The following is a 16854-nucleotide window of genomic DNA, read 5'->3' on the forward strand; positions in this document are numbered from 1 at the left end:
CTCTCAAATAAATAAATAAAATCTTTTAAAAAAATAAACTAATAAGTTAGACAAGGGCAAGTGATAAACTCTGCCATTCAAAAGATTCTCCAAATAGAAAACACAATGGTGTCTGTTGGATATTCTTCTAAACACCAAATGAGATGATCCAGAATAGAATCTGGTTTAGCAGGTCAAATAGATGACCAGTATCAGCTCCTTTCGCCGGCTTCCTGACTTTCACACATTCTTTCCTTTGTCTTTCAGGACAGATACAATACTCCCTCATGCTTGTTGTCTGTTCTCCGGAAATCTAGCTCAAGGTGGTTATACACGTTCTAGGATCCGTTGAGGGCCAGCGGCCCTCTGGACAAGGTACAATGCTCGAGATCTTTGGGTCCTAGCGTTCGAGGCTTCCCTCCTGAGTGCTGGGTGAGGGGAAGAGGGAGAAGGACATTTAGATAGGGAAATTACTCTTTCCTTCAGGATTCAGTCTCCTGACGTATCACAAATGTTGTATTTGAGGAATTATTATTCCTGCACTGAGAAATAAATACTTCAGCCATATTCTTGACAGAGTTCCTAATGGAAGCACTACTTTCCATTGGAACTCTCTTAGCAGAAGTCGACCCCTGAATCAAAAGTGCTAATGAATTCCAGCCATTCCCACAGTGGCCCTGGCCCTTCCCTTTTTTTTTTTTTTTAATTTTTATTGTTATCCTAATCACCATACATTACATCTGGCTCTTCCCTTTTATCAGCCTTTGCTTCCTACTCTCATAGGTTCCAGATGCAAGTATCCCCATTGGATTTATTGTTGCCATTCTTGAGGTTGGACATTAAGAATTCAAAAATGGTCTAAGAATTAAAAAAACATGTCTGCCTATTATCAAGGCACTTGCACGATTTCCCAAATGTATTAAGTGTTCAGTTAATGTTTCCCCAAGTGTAGTCGGTGGAACACAAGTGTCAGAGGATTTTTTGAGAAGAGTCTGGAATAGAGTTTCCTGATGAAATATGTTTAGGAAAATGTGGATTTAACACATTTAAATGGGCTACTGCAGAACTGCTCGGGCCTTTAATTTGTGTTCTGTATCTCTAAGAAAAAGGATATGCCATACTTTTCACACGTGTTTGACCATGGAATTCTTTCCTTGAAGAGTATTTCGTATCATACCTCTGAGGAACACACTTTGGGAGATGCTCATCCATGTCAAATTACCGGTTTTCTAGGACTCTCTTATCTGCCCGTCTTTTGTCAGCCTTTGTTATTAGATGTTCCTAGGATTCTGTTCCATGACAGAAACAGTAAGAAAAGCTTTGCCATTTTTTTTTTTCAAGGACTAGCAGGATAGAAAAATGCTCTCAAGCTATTTTCTCAAGGAGAGCAGATCTGATTCAGGATCCGAAGCCTCTGATTCATCTTAATTGTCGTCTTTCTGAGGGCAGAGGACATTTGCCATTAACCTCTACCTGGATCCCTTTTCCCATCTTAAAGTACATTCGGCTATGCAAATACGAGGTCATAATGAACTTGGAAAGTGTTAACACTGTGGTTTTAGATAACTGACGTAAGTTTTATGGAAGCATTTTTTGCAACCCACTTTGAAGGCGAGAGGGTGAATGCTGCAAATGGAGATGTGGATCTGGTGTCAGCTACAAGTTCATGTTAAGATCTGAGTCAGCCCCAGGGGAATAGAACTCTAATTACTGCACGAAGGGGCTGCAGCTGAAAAGCTCGCAGGCCACTCCCAGAACAGTAACAGGGCCACACAATGGCAAAGCTCTGCCAGGACCAAATACCAAGATGAATTCTCTCTTTGTTTAAGCCAAGACTACATTTCGTTGTAGAATTTCGTAATTGAATAAATTCTAATAAACTGTCTTATCTGGTGTGGATTTAGAAGAAGGCTTTCTTTCTATATTTTGTAATGTTCTGATTTTTTCATATTATAAAAGCAATAGATGGTCAGTGTGGGCAAAACACACAAAAGCATGCAGATAGAATAAAAATCACCCATAATCTCACTAATCAGAAACAACTGCTATCAGTATTTTGGTTTACGTATTTCAATATTTTATTTCTTTTTGAGTTAGTACATATTTATTTTGCACAATGGTTTGTGAATATTTCTGCACTCTTTGTGGCCCTAATGATGTAGGCTAGGGTTTATTTGGGGGGTAGACTCTTTTCTCAGAAGAGCTATACTGATAAGCCTGTCTAGCCATAGAGATACAAGTTCCGCAGGAGCTTTTTTCATACTATAGCCCTGAATAATGGTAGAGTAGTTTTACTGCTATAACTTTTGGTATATTACTACCAACACAGGGTAATACCAATGCTAGTGGATACTGTGAACATTTTTTGTATGCCAGAATATGTCCTATTTTAAATACATTTTCCGATTCAATTCTCACAATAACACTATGTGGTATGTTCTATTATGCCTCATGTCTAATGTACAGAGAAGATAAACAACTTACCCAAGGTCATGTGTAATTAGTGGTGGAGCTGGACTCTGAACCTGGACATTCCAACTCCAGCGTCTGTGCTCCTTCTTTAGGTTGAGATGTTAACTGAGACATTTGGTAAGGTAAAGGCTGCTTTCACTGTGGACTGAGGGTAGCCCTAAGAAATCATCATGCTAATGGCTGACTTGATCTGATTCCTCTAGCATGTTCATATATAAGGGGAGAATTCCAAGGGGCAGGAGTGGGGAATGAGGGGAAGAGACATAGGATGAAAGAGCAAACTCTAGTTGAGTGTGTCTTTCATGCCACAGCTGACCAGAGGCCACAGCTAAGGAGGAGGAAAAGGCATGACTCCCTGCAAACAGGTGTGGCCAATGGATTTTAAGAGCAATGACACATGAATTGTAATTTGGTGTTTTTTCTTTCTTGCCTTGTAATTTGGCTATGCTATCCTTAAGCCATATTTAAGTCGATTAAACTACAAGAGTCCTCTGTTAGCTGGTGTCTGAAGAATAAAGAAGTGATTGGTTGTGTCCATGTTTGGGGCTTCAGTATCAAGAGAATGACCAAATAGGCAAAAGAGCCTGAAGAAGCAGCTGGTGGCAGCTGTGGAAGGATGGAAGGTGGAAAACCACAACCGGAACACGCTGAAGGCCATCATGAGTAACTGAAGAGAGGACCATACTTCCCGGAGCCCTGTAGGATGGGGCATGGATTTATATTTGATATTATGGGGAAACTCAATCCTGTAAGTCTTGAAAGCTGGGGACACTTGCATTACATATAGAATACAAAATATATGGGATATATATTTTACTTATAAAACTTGAATCATAAGTATCATTTGATATCACGGCTTTTTAATGTAGTATCTTAGTGTATTTTTTAAGATTTATTTATTTATTATTATTTGAGAGACAGCGTGCATGAGCAGGGGGAGGTGCAGAGAGAGAGAGAATCTCAAGCAGACTCCCCGCTGAGTGTGGAGCCTGACAGGGGGCTGGATCTCAATGACCCTGAGATCATGACCTGAGCCGAAATCATCAGTGGGATGCTTAACCAACTGAGCCACCCAGGTGCCCCTTCAGTGTCAGTATTTTAACAATTTAAATGAAATGTTTTCTGAAAATGCAATTTTTCAATGGTAGAATGTTATTGTAATGATGATAATTTTCACAACTATTTCCCTATCGCTAGATACCTAGAATGTTTTCTAATTGTTTTGTCAATATAAATAACAGTGCGATTTTAGTACAAAAGTACAAAAGCACAGGGAATATACTTAATACTGTAATAACATTATATGGAGACAGATGGCGACTACACTTATGGTGGGATGCACTGAATAATATATAGAATTGTCAAATCACCATGCTGTACACCTGAAACTAATATAACATTGTATGTCAACTATACTTCACTAACAAGTATTAAAAACAAATAAATAAAATTTAAAAATGAAATAATTTAGAAAATAACAATGTGAGACAAGGATACTCATTATCACCATTTACTAGTCATCTTAACAATACAATAACACATGAAAAAATGAAGGTGTAATTGGAAAGAGACAAAATAATCTTTATTTGTAGATAATGATTGACCTCATAGAAGATGCCTGAGAAACGATAAACAATGTGTTACAACTAATAATAGAGTCCCACAAAGTTGCTTGTCCAAGACTAACATTAAAAAGGTAGTATTTTGGGGCGCCTGGGTGGCTCAGTTGTTAAGTATCTACCTTCAGCTCATGTCATGATCCTGGGGTCCTGGTATCGAGCCCCGTATCGGGCTCCCTGCTCCACGGGAAGCCTGCTTCTCCCTCTCCCACTCCCCCTGCTTGTGTTTCCTCTCTCGCTGTATCTCTGTCTGCCAAATAAATAAATAAAATCTTTAGAAAAAAAAAGGTGGTATTTTTGTATACTAACAAAACCAATTAGAAAATTATAGTCTATAAGTTCAATTTTGATCAAAATCCCAAGAGGCAATTTTGAGAAACTTTACAGTTTACCTGAAAATTCATATGGTGGAGTAAAGTCCAAAAATGACCAAGACAATTTTGAGAAAGGAAGGAAATTTGCCCTTCAATATATCAAGGCTTAATCTCAAAATATACTAATTAAGAAGTGCAATATTGGCGTAAGGATAGACAAAAAGACCAAATGGAATAGAGAAACGTTCCAAAACAGACTCTCAGACTTATGCAAAACAGCCTCTCACAGAAGTGACATTACAAATAAGCAGAACAAAGGATGAGTTATTTCATAAGTGGTTCTGGGAAAACAGACTATCCAAAGGGGGAAAACATTAGACCCTACTTTACTTGATTAAGATCCAAATGTGAAATTCAAAACTTTAAAAAATTTTAAGAGTAGGTAGCAGAATATCTTTATAGGATTGTAGTGAAGGATTTCTGAAATGAGACTCAAGAAGCACAAAACATGTACAAATATTCATATATTTACTATGTCAAATTAAAAATTGACTGTTGAAAGATATGATGAAATTCACAAGACAAGCCACAGATTGAGAGAAGCATTTGAAATGCATGTGACTGATAAAGAAGTAGGTTCTAGAATCTTCACAAAATCCCTAAAAAGTAATAAAAAAAAAGAAGAAAAGCAATTAAATAGGAAAATTGTCAAAATAAATGAATGGGCAATTCACAGAAGTGAAACTGAACTGCTCAATAAAGATGTGAAAATATGCTCAGTTTTACCAGTAGTCAGGGGAATGCTAATCAAAATGATGAAGCACCATTTTCCTCCCACCAGACAGGCAAAAATTAAGAAGCCTGACACAGCCAAATTTGGGGGAATGGGGGAATGGATCTTCCACACATTGTTACCAGATTAGTAGAAACAATCACTTTAAAAAGCAGTTTGGAGGGCGCTTGGGTGGCTCAGTCTTTAAGCGTCTGCCTTCGGCTCAGGTCATGATCCCGGGATCCTGGGATCGAGCCCCACATCGGGCTCCCTGCTCAGCGGGAAGCCGCTTCTCCCTCTCCCACTCCCCCTGCGTGTGTTCCCTCTCTCGCTGTGTCTCTCTCTGTCAAATAAATAAATAAAATCTTTAAAAAAAAAAAAAGCAGTTTGGGGTGGCGCCTGGGTGGCTCAGTCAGTTGAGCATCCTACTCCTGATTTCAGCTCAGGTCATGATCTCGGGGCTGTGGGATCGAGCCCCACACTGGGCTCCTTGCTCAGCAGGCAGTCTGCTTCAGGATTCTCTCTCTCCTCTCCCTCTCCTCTCCCTCTGCCCCTCTCCCCACTTGCTTGTGTGCACTCTCTCTAAAAAAAAAAATAAATCTTAAAAAAAAGCAGTTTAGGGGCGCCTGGATGGCTCAGTTGGTTAAGTGACTGCCTTTGGCTCAGGTCATGATCCTGGAGTCCCGGGATCGAGTCCCACATCGGGCTCCCTGCTCGGCGGGGAGTCTGCTTCTCCCTCTGACCCTCTTCCCTCTCATGCTATCTCTCATTCTCTCTCTCAAATAAATAAATAAATAAAATCTTTTAAAAAAAAGCAGTTTGGTAATATCTAGTAAGACTGAAGGTACTCAAAACAGAACTTATGAATAATAAAAAATAAAAAGGCAGTAAAGTTGATATTCCCAGTGTACACTTGACAGCATTCCCCCGCTCTGACCCCAAATCCTGAATTTTATATTATTCCTCTGCTTTGCTATACTTTTATCACATATTATGTACCTCCCAGGAGACTCTAATGCTGTTTTCTATTGTCTTTGGACTTTATGTCAATGGTGTCACAGTGTATGTCATATGGGGTGTCTTGTTATTTTTAGTTATGTGCTGCCCAATTGAGCATGTGGCGGCTTGTTATTTTAACCTATTATTTTTTCCTGAGAGTCATCCAAATGTATGTGTACACTTTGTAGTTTGCTCATTTTTCACTGCTCAGATGAGATGGCATAATTTATATCCAAACAGTGCTGAGAGGGTCATTCTTGAACATGTCTCATGGAGGACATTTGTGAGAGTTTTTTGTTTCTCTAGAGTTTAGGCTAAGGTAGTTACGTTTTGGAAGTGGAATTGCTACATTAAGGGGTATGAGCTTCATCAGTTTCACTAGTTAATGCAGAATTATTTACCAATATATATTCTTTATTTTTTAAAAGATCTTATTTATTTATTTGACAGAGAGAGAGACACCAAGAGAGGGAACACAAGAGAGGGAGAAGGAGGCTCTCCACTGAGCAGGGAGCCCAATGCGGGACTCGATTGCAGAACCCTGGGACCATGACCTGAGCTGAAGGCAGCCACTTAACAACTGAGCCACCCAGCCACCCCCCAATATATATTCTTTAAAAAAATCTATTTCACACCACCTCTGCAATCTGGCAACCACCATTTTGTTCTCTGTATGTAAGAGTGGGGTTTTTTGTTTGTCTCTTTTTTGTTGTTGTTGTTGTTGTTCATTTGTTTTGTTTCTTAAATTCCATATAGGAGTGAAATCGTATGGTATTTTCTTTCTCTGGCTGACTTATTTCACTTTAGGACCATCCATGTTGTTGCAAATGGCAAGTTGTCATTCTTTTTTATGGCTGAATAATATTCCTCTGTGTGCGTGTGTGTGTGTGTGTGTGTGTGTGTGTGTGTGTGTGTGTGTGTGTGTGTATACATCTTCTTTATCCATTCATCTATCAATGGATGCTTGGGTTGCTTTTATATTTTGGTTATTGTTAAATAATGCTGCAATAAACATAGGGGTCAATGTATTTTTTTGAATTAGTGTTTTTGTTTTGTTTTGTTTTGTTGGATAAATATCCAGTAGTGGAATTACTGGATCACATAGTAGTTCTATTTTTAATTTTTTTTTTAGGAATTTCTATACTCTTTTCCACAGTGGCTGCACCAATTTGCATTCCCACCAACGGTGCATGAGGGGTTCCTTTTTTCCACATCCTCACCACTTGTTTCTAAGTGTTTTTTATTTTCACCATTCTGACAGGTGTGAGCTGATATCACAATGAGATAGGAAATGAGATTAGGAAAATGATGAGTGATGTTGAGCATCTTTTCATGTGTCTGTTGCCCATCTGCATGTCTTCTTTGGAAAAAATGTTTATTCAGGTTCTCCACCCATTTTTAAATTAGATTAGTTGTTTTTTTAGTGTTGTGTAAGTTCTTTATATATTTTTGATATTAACCTCTTACCAACATGCATTTTTATCAGCAGTGTTTGAGTTTCCATTGCTTCATATCTTCACCAATGCTTGGTGTCATCAAAGCTTTAAATATTTATCAATTTGGTGGGCATAAAATGATATCTCGTAATGGTTTTAATTTGCATTTTCTTCTTAATGAAATGGAATATATTTTTGCTTTTTCTTGCTGTTCATATTTTCTATGATCTCACTCTTCAGGTTTCTTGTCCATTATTTTAATTGACCTATTTGTATTTTTCTTACTGATATTTTGAAGTTCCTTATACAGTTTGGATACTAATTCTTTGTTGGTTGTACCTGTGACATAACTTGTCTTGGTTTGTAGCCTTTTAAAAACTTTTTTTGTGATATGGAAGTTTTTAGTTCTTAGTATAATTGAATGACTTTCTATCTTGGGGGTGTGGGAGAGTCTTATCTTACTGTTGTTTTAATTTATATTTCTTTGATCACCAGTACAGTTGAACATTTTTTTCATGTTTACTGGCCATTTATATTTCTTTTATGTCCAGCTTTTTAATGTCCTTTTGCCCATTTTCTATTGATTTGCAAAGGGCTTCTTATGTTGAAGAAATTAACCTTTGGCTTATTTGTTGGGAATAGTTTCCCCAGTTTTTCATCACTTTTAAATTTTGCCTAAAATTCCCTTTATTATGTATTTGAACACATTTAAACCTATCATTCTTTCTTTTTTTTTCTCACTTAACACTTTAATTCATCTGGGATTAATTTTATTGTGTAGAGGTGACAACTCTTCCTCCTTTAGCCACTGATTTGTGATACCATTATTATTATACACTAAAATTTTCATGCTTATTTGGGTCTATTTCTGGGCCATATACTTTGCTGTGTTAATTATAATTAGTTTATTAATTCTTGCCCAAGATAAGTACTTGTTTATTTTTATCTTATAGTGAATTTTACTGTTTGGTAAGGCAAATTACCTTGATTATTCCTCCTTTTCTTGGATCATTTCAGAATAGGCATTCCACATTTCGCTAATCAAACACTCCACTTGTTTCCCAGAGTGTTATCATATAAACAAGGTGTAGCTTCTTAGTCTTCAAAGTATTGGAAAACATGAAATATTATCACAACTTCTCATGGATTCAGGAGGAACTGCCGAATGCTCCAGGATCAGAGCTCGGGATAGTAATTCATGCTGGCTCATATAAAGTGGGAGTGTAGTGCTGGATAAAATGTTTATGGGGTTTCCTAGAGTTATACTTCAGTCACTTTCCAGCCACAGTGTTTTCTAAACCAACAGGGCCCACTGAAATAATTCTCTGGCTCCTTGGTGGACAATAAAGAAAGCAGGTTTTCATGGATAATGTCATTATTCCTGCTGGAAAAATGAAATGCCTTGATTTAATATTGTCAGTGAATCTGTTAGCAGTGAAATAATACTGTGACATAGGAATCACTTTGCTGTGCCCTCAGGGTCATCTCCCCATCGGAATGGTTAGAAAGAGGCTCTTCCTTTGTTCAGGCCTTTGCTGTTGAGTTTGAGAAAGTGGAGTTCCCACTGTGAAACAAAGGTTGGGCTGGACAAACATGTTATCAGACAGGCTACTTTTTCCCAGGTCTGGGTACCGGATCTGGGGAGGGTAGAGAGGCTTTGGGAGTGTCGTGTGTCAGGGCAGAGGTCAATGGGGTTCTCTCCAGGAGGGTGGTTGGCTGGAGAGCATCCTTTCCAGCAAATGGTAAGATGCCCAATGCCATGTCACAAGGGCCAGCTCTCGTCTCTCTTCTCAAGAGAAAGAAATCAAACCCTAAGAGGTAAAAATGGAATTCTAAGTCCATTTGAGAATTTTTTAAGTATACATTTACTATAAAAAGAATGTTCTGCTCCCCATTTGAGTGTAGATTAAATTCTGCCAAATTCCAGCTACGCTCAGAGGTCCTCCTAGTTGGTCTCATGTGAGGTCCTGGACACAAGAGCCAGGCACAGTTGAATAGGAGGTTTACCTAGTTCCCCCTGGTTGGAGACAGTTGGTGAAATACAGAGTTATTTAAAATTTTATACTCATCCAGAGTAAGTCACTTATTCCTCTTACACCTCATTTCTCATCTATAGAATAGGGAGGTGTATACATACATGCCAAAAAATGCCTTTTTTTAAAAATTTTATTTGTCAGAGATAGAGAGAGAGAGCATGAGTAGGGGGAGTGGCAGGCAGAGGGAGAAGCAGGCTTCCCACCGAGCAGGGAGCCCCATGCGGGGCTCGATCCCAGAACCCCAGGATCATGACCTGAGCCGAAGGGAGATGCTTAACCGTCTGAGCCACCCAGGCACCCCAAAAATGCTTTTTGATAAACGAAACAATGCTGGAACAACTACATTTGATGAAACGATGCTCAAGAAGTTTAGGGAAAGTTCTATTTTGTTATGTATGCCCATTTTCCTGTCCTTTTGAGTCACTCAGAAGAAAAGAGGAAACTATTAAGAGGAAGGGCATGGTTCGGCAAAACACTGAACATGGGTGCTTCTAAAATAGCAGTCTTTGTTGAAAATACACAAATAATGCTGCATGAAAGTGTTATGAATCGTAGCAATACAACCGGCTGATTGATGGTTCTTTGAGCTTCTTTCTTGGAATGACCCAAGACATTCCGAAAGTAAATATTTTCCTTAGCTATTTCTCGATATGTTTGTCAAAGGAAATGACGCTTAGGAGAGCAAGTGTGTAGTAGCTGACAGGAAAGCCAAGAGAAGATTTAATCGTGGGTTGCAAACGGGTGGCCTCCTGGGAACGAACTTAGACTTGCAGATGTATTTTGTGGAGCCTCACAAGTTGGGTTGGCACACATTGGAAAACGTTTTGAATTGTCAACATTTAAAAGTCTGGAGATTTCATATGAAAACAATTGCCTGGACTCGGGTAGCCGCCTCCTTCTTTAGACAGGACTGTTCATTTGTCAGTTTGCTATAGTCTACACCACGGTATTACCCACTTGTGGTTCCTATTTACAGTGCATAGCTGGTCCCTCCAGTCACTTGAGTTTGTAACCCCTGACATAGGTGATGCCAAAGAATGGGGAGGGATCCTTTGTGGTCTAAATTAGGACCCTACAAAGATGTCCTTAGGTCTTGAAGAAAGTCAGTGGAAAGAAAGCTAGTTCAGCTGTCTTAGGTAGAATGTTATTCTTTTGGTAGACATTCTCTAGAGAGCACATGTTGTGATAACAATCTTCTCTTTGTTTTGAAATGCATTGTAGTTGAACGGACTCTCATTTAAGTAACAATGGATATATGCCCCACTCCGATAGCTATTCAAACTCTCTTAGTAGAGGGAAAGAAGTCACTTATCTATGGAAACAGTAGCAACTACTAGCTGCCTACCACCCTTGGCAAAAAGAACCAGAATACAAATTGGGGTGGCAATTAGAACGTTGCATCTTAGGGTGATGGGAGCTTTCACAGAATTGGCTTGCTATTACCACCACCACTTGCAAACCTGGGACCGAGGGCCAGGCTTCGTACGTGTGTATTTTGGAAAGTTCACAGCATCAGCAGAAAGCCTCTGTTTTGCAGCAGATTTCCTGGTTCAACAATGGAGAAAAAAGCCCTCAGTGAAATGACTATACATATACAGTGAGAGGGAACATTGGAGAAGCACTAAGGACAGTGGCAGAATCTAGCGACTTCGCTAGATTCGTTCTCTCCGGCCGTGCTGGAAATGCACCAGCATTTGGTTGTTTCAACTAATTTCCGCCGGCATTTGCAGGGTCTCTCCTGGTGATTGTGTGTCTCATTTCAAGGAGTTTGAATCCTTCAGTGGAAGCAATTCCTTAGCGCTAAGTTTGGTTTGCCTTAAATAGTTGACCTCAAAAATGCATCAAGATGCATATGCAAATATGCTTCATTGCCGTCATCTGACTATGAACCCCAGAGCGAAAGCTACAAGAGAGAGCTTGATTCGCTCTTCCCCAAGTAAGAAAGCTGACCCCTCCACCCTGCCCCCCAATGAATGGAATACAAAGTTGATTTGAGTATTTTATTTATAAATGTACATTTACTATAAAAGCTGTTGCATTTTAGACAACTTTTAATTTTTTTTTTTTTTTACTATTTCTCAGAGGCATTTTAGAATAAATATTTTAAATGAAGGTTAGTATAACTGATATAGAACATTGGCCCACCCAGAGCAGTAACATCTTTTGGACGGACTCACATATGAGGTGGATCATTTCAGTTTGTTAAGTCTTACACTGTGTATAGATAACTATAATATGTATTGCATTAATAACACTACATAGAAAGAATGAGGAAATGACATGAAAGTTTGCTAGTGAAAAACAGAGTTTCCCATTTTTTCTTAAGAAAGAGAAAGGACTAGCTTTTAGAGTATGAGGGGAAAAAAATCAGATACATTTCCTCAGGAGCAATAAATCACTCACTTGCCTCACCTGTTTTTTAAACAAACGCATTTCCAACAGAGCTCAAGAGCAGCGCATTTGTTCCCCCGGATCCCGAAGATTATTTGAAAAGAAATAGATCATACTCGTTACGCTGCATTGGAAAAAACAAGATCTAGTCTGCCCGAGCTGCCATGTAACAGACTCCAAATGAAATATAAATCAAATATAAATAGAAACAGTTGGCAATTAGAATTTAGAAAATGTTGGAGATTATTCTGCGCTGGTGACTACTGTTCATTATGGGAAAGCACATTGCGCAGTTGGAGAATGGGGCTTTATTTTTCTTGACTCGATTCAGGCTTCAATACATGTACAATGAGTCTCACTAAGAAATATGTATAAATGGATTTGTGAAACCAGAGGAGAATGTGCAATATTCATATGATCCTTACATAACAGATGGAGTTCCACATGTAAAAAGTATTCTATAAAAATCGGTTATGAATGATCATATTGTACATGTTTTGTGCATTATTTGTGGTAAAGTACTCTGCTAATATCATGCAAAGTGTAAACATCACATTATCAAAATATTTAATAAAACATGCAGGTGGTTAATCAAAATATTGAACTTAATCTGTACATTTTCAAAACTTTTTCCTTTTTAATTTTTCTATTTTTCTTTTTCTTTTTTTAATATATATATATTTTTTCCTGTCAAACAGCAAACACCTCCATGAGAAGTCTTGGTGACTTGGAAGTGACTTCATCTCTTCAATGTACTGCGTCCATAATTCATCACTGACTATGTGCAACAGCTTCGCATTTTCTAAGGCACAATTTTTTAATGAAATGATGTGTAAATTTCAATCTAACAACGGCTCATCCAAATGACAAAATGGTCAAGATACTTCCAGTGGCTGAGGAAATTTCTGCACTTACATGGAACCCGCATGCAGAGAACAGTCTAGCATGTAAATAAATAATTGCTAGCCATACTCGATAAGACACAGAAAAAAAATTATTGCTTACATAAACAGAAAAACATCTACTTGTTCTCCTTTTATGACTACATTAACCTATTAGGAGTATATCCATAGTCTACATTCACAAAATGTCATCTTCACTTATTTGCCATCATTTTAAGGCAGAATAAATAGTTCCCCTTTCCCCAGTCTTAAAGAAAACAGCCTGGAGATCTAAAACATGATGCTTTTTTAGTAACTTGAATCCTTTCTTGGCCAGCGGAAACTCATCACACAGGGCAGACAATAACCCAGCTCGCCACAAGAGCTCCACTCTAAACTTCTCCATGAGCAAGGTCCAGAATTGCAGAATTGTGTTGATGATACAGGAGAATGGGAGAGAGCAGATGTCCACTGCGGGGGGCCAGGTGCACTGGGAGCTGGAGGTTCTTGGTGATTGCACATCAGTGGCTTATCACGACATATGTCACTGGATTCTAGGATGCTTTGCTTCAGACACCTATGCTTCGGGCCCTCATGGAGAACTTGCAGGCAAGGGTGAGCCCTGGTCACACCTCACGATGGGCTGATCTTGATGAGAGCTTCCCTAGGCCTCCTACAGAGTCTCTTATTCAATCTACAGCCCGAAGAGAAGCAAGCAACAAAGCCCTCACGGCCGTCACTGACCCACCGCTCTTCTGGAGATTAAACTTCTTCACAGATTTTGGTAATAACTTTGGAGACGATGACTGTAATATTTCCCTACGGTTTCTTCCTACCCTTGGGCAACGTCCCCACAGTGTAAGTCTGGCTGATATTGCAAGGGTTCGCTTTATTGGATGGGCCAGCCTCTATGAATCACAGAACTTCCAAAGCACACAAAATCTAATACTAACGGTGCAATAATTTATTGGTATGACTTCTACCTCCAAAGGTAAGTAACAAATGTCTCGGGATTATAGTATATATTATCAGACTAGCGTCTCTGCATTAAAAACAAGTTATAGCTCAGAGCTCTACGGTGTGATTTTTAGTTTCTGAAATGCATGAATCGTATGCTTCTGTTAGAAGACGAAAGATCTCAAATTGGCATGTCTTGCACTTTCTGCAGCTCAATTCTGTAAACATGAAGTGTTTAATTCCTAGAACTACTGAAACAAAACAGGATAATTGCATCATTCATCTCACGAACTCTCAGAGAAGAACACATTTGAAACCATAAGCCTGTTGGCTCACGCTAAGACCGTTTTGTGAATTACAGGATCATGACACTTCCGTATTCTTTTGTATAGACTGTGCAAATGTAAAACCAAAATGTAACAAAAATCAAAACCAAAACGAAAAGCTGGGAAGAAAACAAACGCTGCGCTAGAGAAGAACAGAGAGCATCTTTTAGAACAGCCTTTCCGAAATTAGATAAATGCCAAGAAGCCCCTGCACTTGGGATCTGGTTAAACGGTCGCCAGGGGACACCCTCAAGAAAGAAATGGTGAGTGATCTGGAAGCTTGAAAACCACGTCACAATGTTGTGGGCTGGCCAGCACCTGCGACAAAGAACATGGGGTAACATTTGGTTAGAGGACTCAACACTTCTTGCCTCAGAGCATTTACACATTTCCGGCATCAGTAATGACCTTTGCCCAAATCTCTTCTCCCTCGGAGAGGGAATCTGTCCCCCTCTGCTGCTCAAAGTGTGGCCCAGGGAAGAGCAGTGTTGGCATCACCTGAAGCTTGTCAGACATGCACTCCTGAGTCCCATCCAGAATGTAACAAGGAGCCCTGGGGAGTCATCTGCCCTGACAAGTTTGGTTGAAATCCTCTGGATTTCATCCTTAAACCAAATCATCTTCGTTAAATTTTCTTCCTTGTCTTCTGGGGGTAAATAAGCAAGAAAATGATCTCTCTTCTCTGGTCCTTTAGGTTTTGGTTTCTCTATGAATAAATATATTGCAACAAGAGGACTCATACAAATAGGATTGCTAGATTTAGTAAATAAAGATACAGAACACCCAACAAAATTTGAGCTTCAGGTAAACAAATTAAAAATTAAAAAAAAATTTTTTTTTTTTAGTATAAGTATATCCCATGGGATATTTGATATATACTTGTGCTAAATCCTGACCATGCAATATTTGGGACCTACAGTTACTTAAAAAAAAAGATCACTGTTTATCTGAAATTCAGATTTAATAGGGCAAAAATATTTTAATGGGGCATATTGTATGTTATCTGGCAACTCCATCTAGAAGGATGGTTTGGGTTCCATATTTCCTGCTGAAACCTTCACAAAGTTTCCCCTTCATTGGAGGCACTAGAGTTGCAATAAGGCAATCGCAACAGTGGAAAAGACCCTGGGGATTTTGCGTTAAATGCATTTCACCAGAATGAATGATGGAACAGACACAGAGATACAGTCACCCAACAACCAAGCACAAATGGCATGAGTTAGCCACGGGACCAGACGGCTTGATTGGTGCGGTTTTGCACTTCCAGTTCCATTTACATATGAACTTAAAAACTGTTTACATTGCTTTCAGGAATTGCATTTTAATATGCTGTTATGCTATTTCTCCCCTCCAAGAGAAAAGTTTCATTTAAATGTGACTAGTTACTTGAAGAAAATAGGATTATATATTCAGACTTTGTTATTCCACACAATGAAATTATTTTGTTTCACTTAGAATGCCTGTGACGTAAACCATCCCTTCCATCTACCCATCCCCCCCAACTCAGATCAAAATCAAATAAAAAAGAAAGAAAAATGATTTTTTAGTCATTTCTTTCCATTCTGACTTTTTTTTTTTTTGCTTCTGGGATATACTCAACCAATTCCAGTGTGTTTATACTTCTTGAGCCAACTATTATCCCCTCTGCTAATTCACTCTTAAGCTATATATTTTTTTCTTCTGACACCAAGAAAGAAATGAACACTATTCTCAGACATGCTGGTCATTGTCACTGTCAAGTGTTAAGTAAAGTTTAGCCCAACATAATATTTATCTGGAAAAATAAACATGAGAAAAGAGTTAGGAAACATTGAAAAAAACAATTGGAAAGAAAGTGGTCATCATTATTCAATATTAAACATATTAAGAAGCTATAATAATTAAACTATTCAATACTAGAGAATAAATAGGTTAATATGACATAATAAAACATCCAGAAATAGATCCAAACATTTATGGGAACTTAGTTTATGAGAAAGGTGGCATTTCAAATTAATGAAAAAAAAAAGGGATTCTTAAGTTATATTTGCACAACTGCTAATTGGCAGTAAGTAAGTAAGTAAATAAATAAATAAATAAATAAATAAATAAGGCTGGACATCTATCTCATTTCTTATCCCAAAATATATTTCTGATGATCACATAGCTACATGTGAAAAAGAAAATAAAGAACAATTCTAGGAGAAATCTCAGCTAAATCCTTGGAGTAGTTCTTCTAAGCAGGACACAAAACCCAGAATCCAAAAAGGAAAAAAAAAAGGTATGTTTAATTACCTTATATGAAATTCTTTTCTATGAAAAAAAGTTCACAAAGTAGAAAGACCAATGACAACTGCAATAAGCAGCAAATATAAAATCAAGGGAAAATGTCTTTAATTTACAAAGAACCCCTACAAATCAAGTATCAATAGAACCACTGGCAAAGGATAGAGAAGAAAGATAAATTTTTTATAGCAAAAAAGAAATAGAAATGGTCAATAAACAAATGAAAAGACGTTCAAGCTCCCTTAAAGACATACAGGTCAAAGCAATGCGATTTTCCCTTCCACACGCAACACAGTGGAAATTTATGAATCTGATGTTATGGAGAACTGACATAGGACATGGAGAGAGAAAGAAGCTCTCTTATGCACTTTGCAGGGAGAGTACATTTTCTGGAAGATAATTAGACA

The 16854-nt window shown here is 38.3% G+C and overlaps 1 protein-coding gene across 5 annotated transcripts in view; it reads right to left on the bottom strand.

The window, feature by feature from the left end:
- Positions 1–11630: 11630 nt before the first annotated feature.
- The window catches only part of LIMCH1 (LIM and calponin homology domains 1), a 321144-nt gene continuing 315920 nt past the window's right edge, over positions 11631–16854 (bottom strand). For all 5 annotated transcript variants that reach the window (XM_088021185.1, XM_088021188.1, XM_088021187.1 and 2 more), the window contains one exon: positions 11631–14500. In XM_088021185.1, the coding sequence (XP_087877311.1) occupies positions 14475–14500 (26 nt within the window). In that variant the 3' untranslated portion in view covers positions 11631–14474. The remainder of the gene's footprint in view (positions 14501–16854) is intronic.

The sequence above is a fragment of the Eumetopias jubatus genome, unplaced genomic scaffold, assembly GCF_037043125.1.
Source record: "Eumetopias jubatus isolate StellerSeaLion01/CBP00866 unplaced genomic scaffold, mEumJub1_p1.0 scaffold_2, whole genome shotgun sequence".
Lineage (NCBI taxonomy): Eukaryota > Metazoa > Chordata > Mammalia > Carnivora > Otariidae > Eumetopias > Eumetopias jubatus.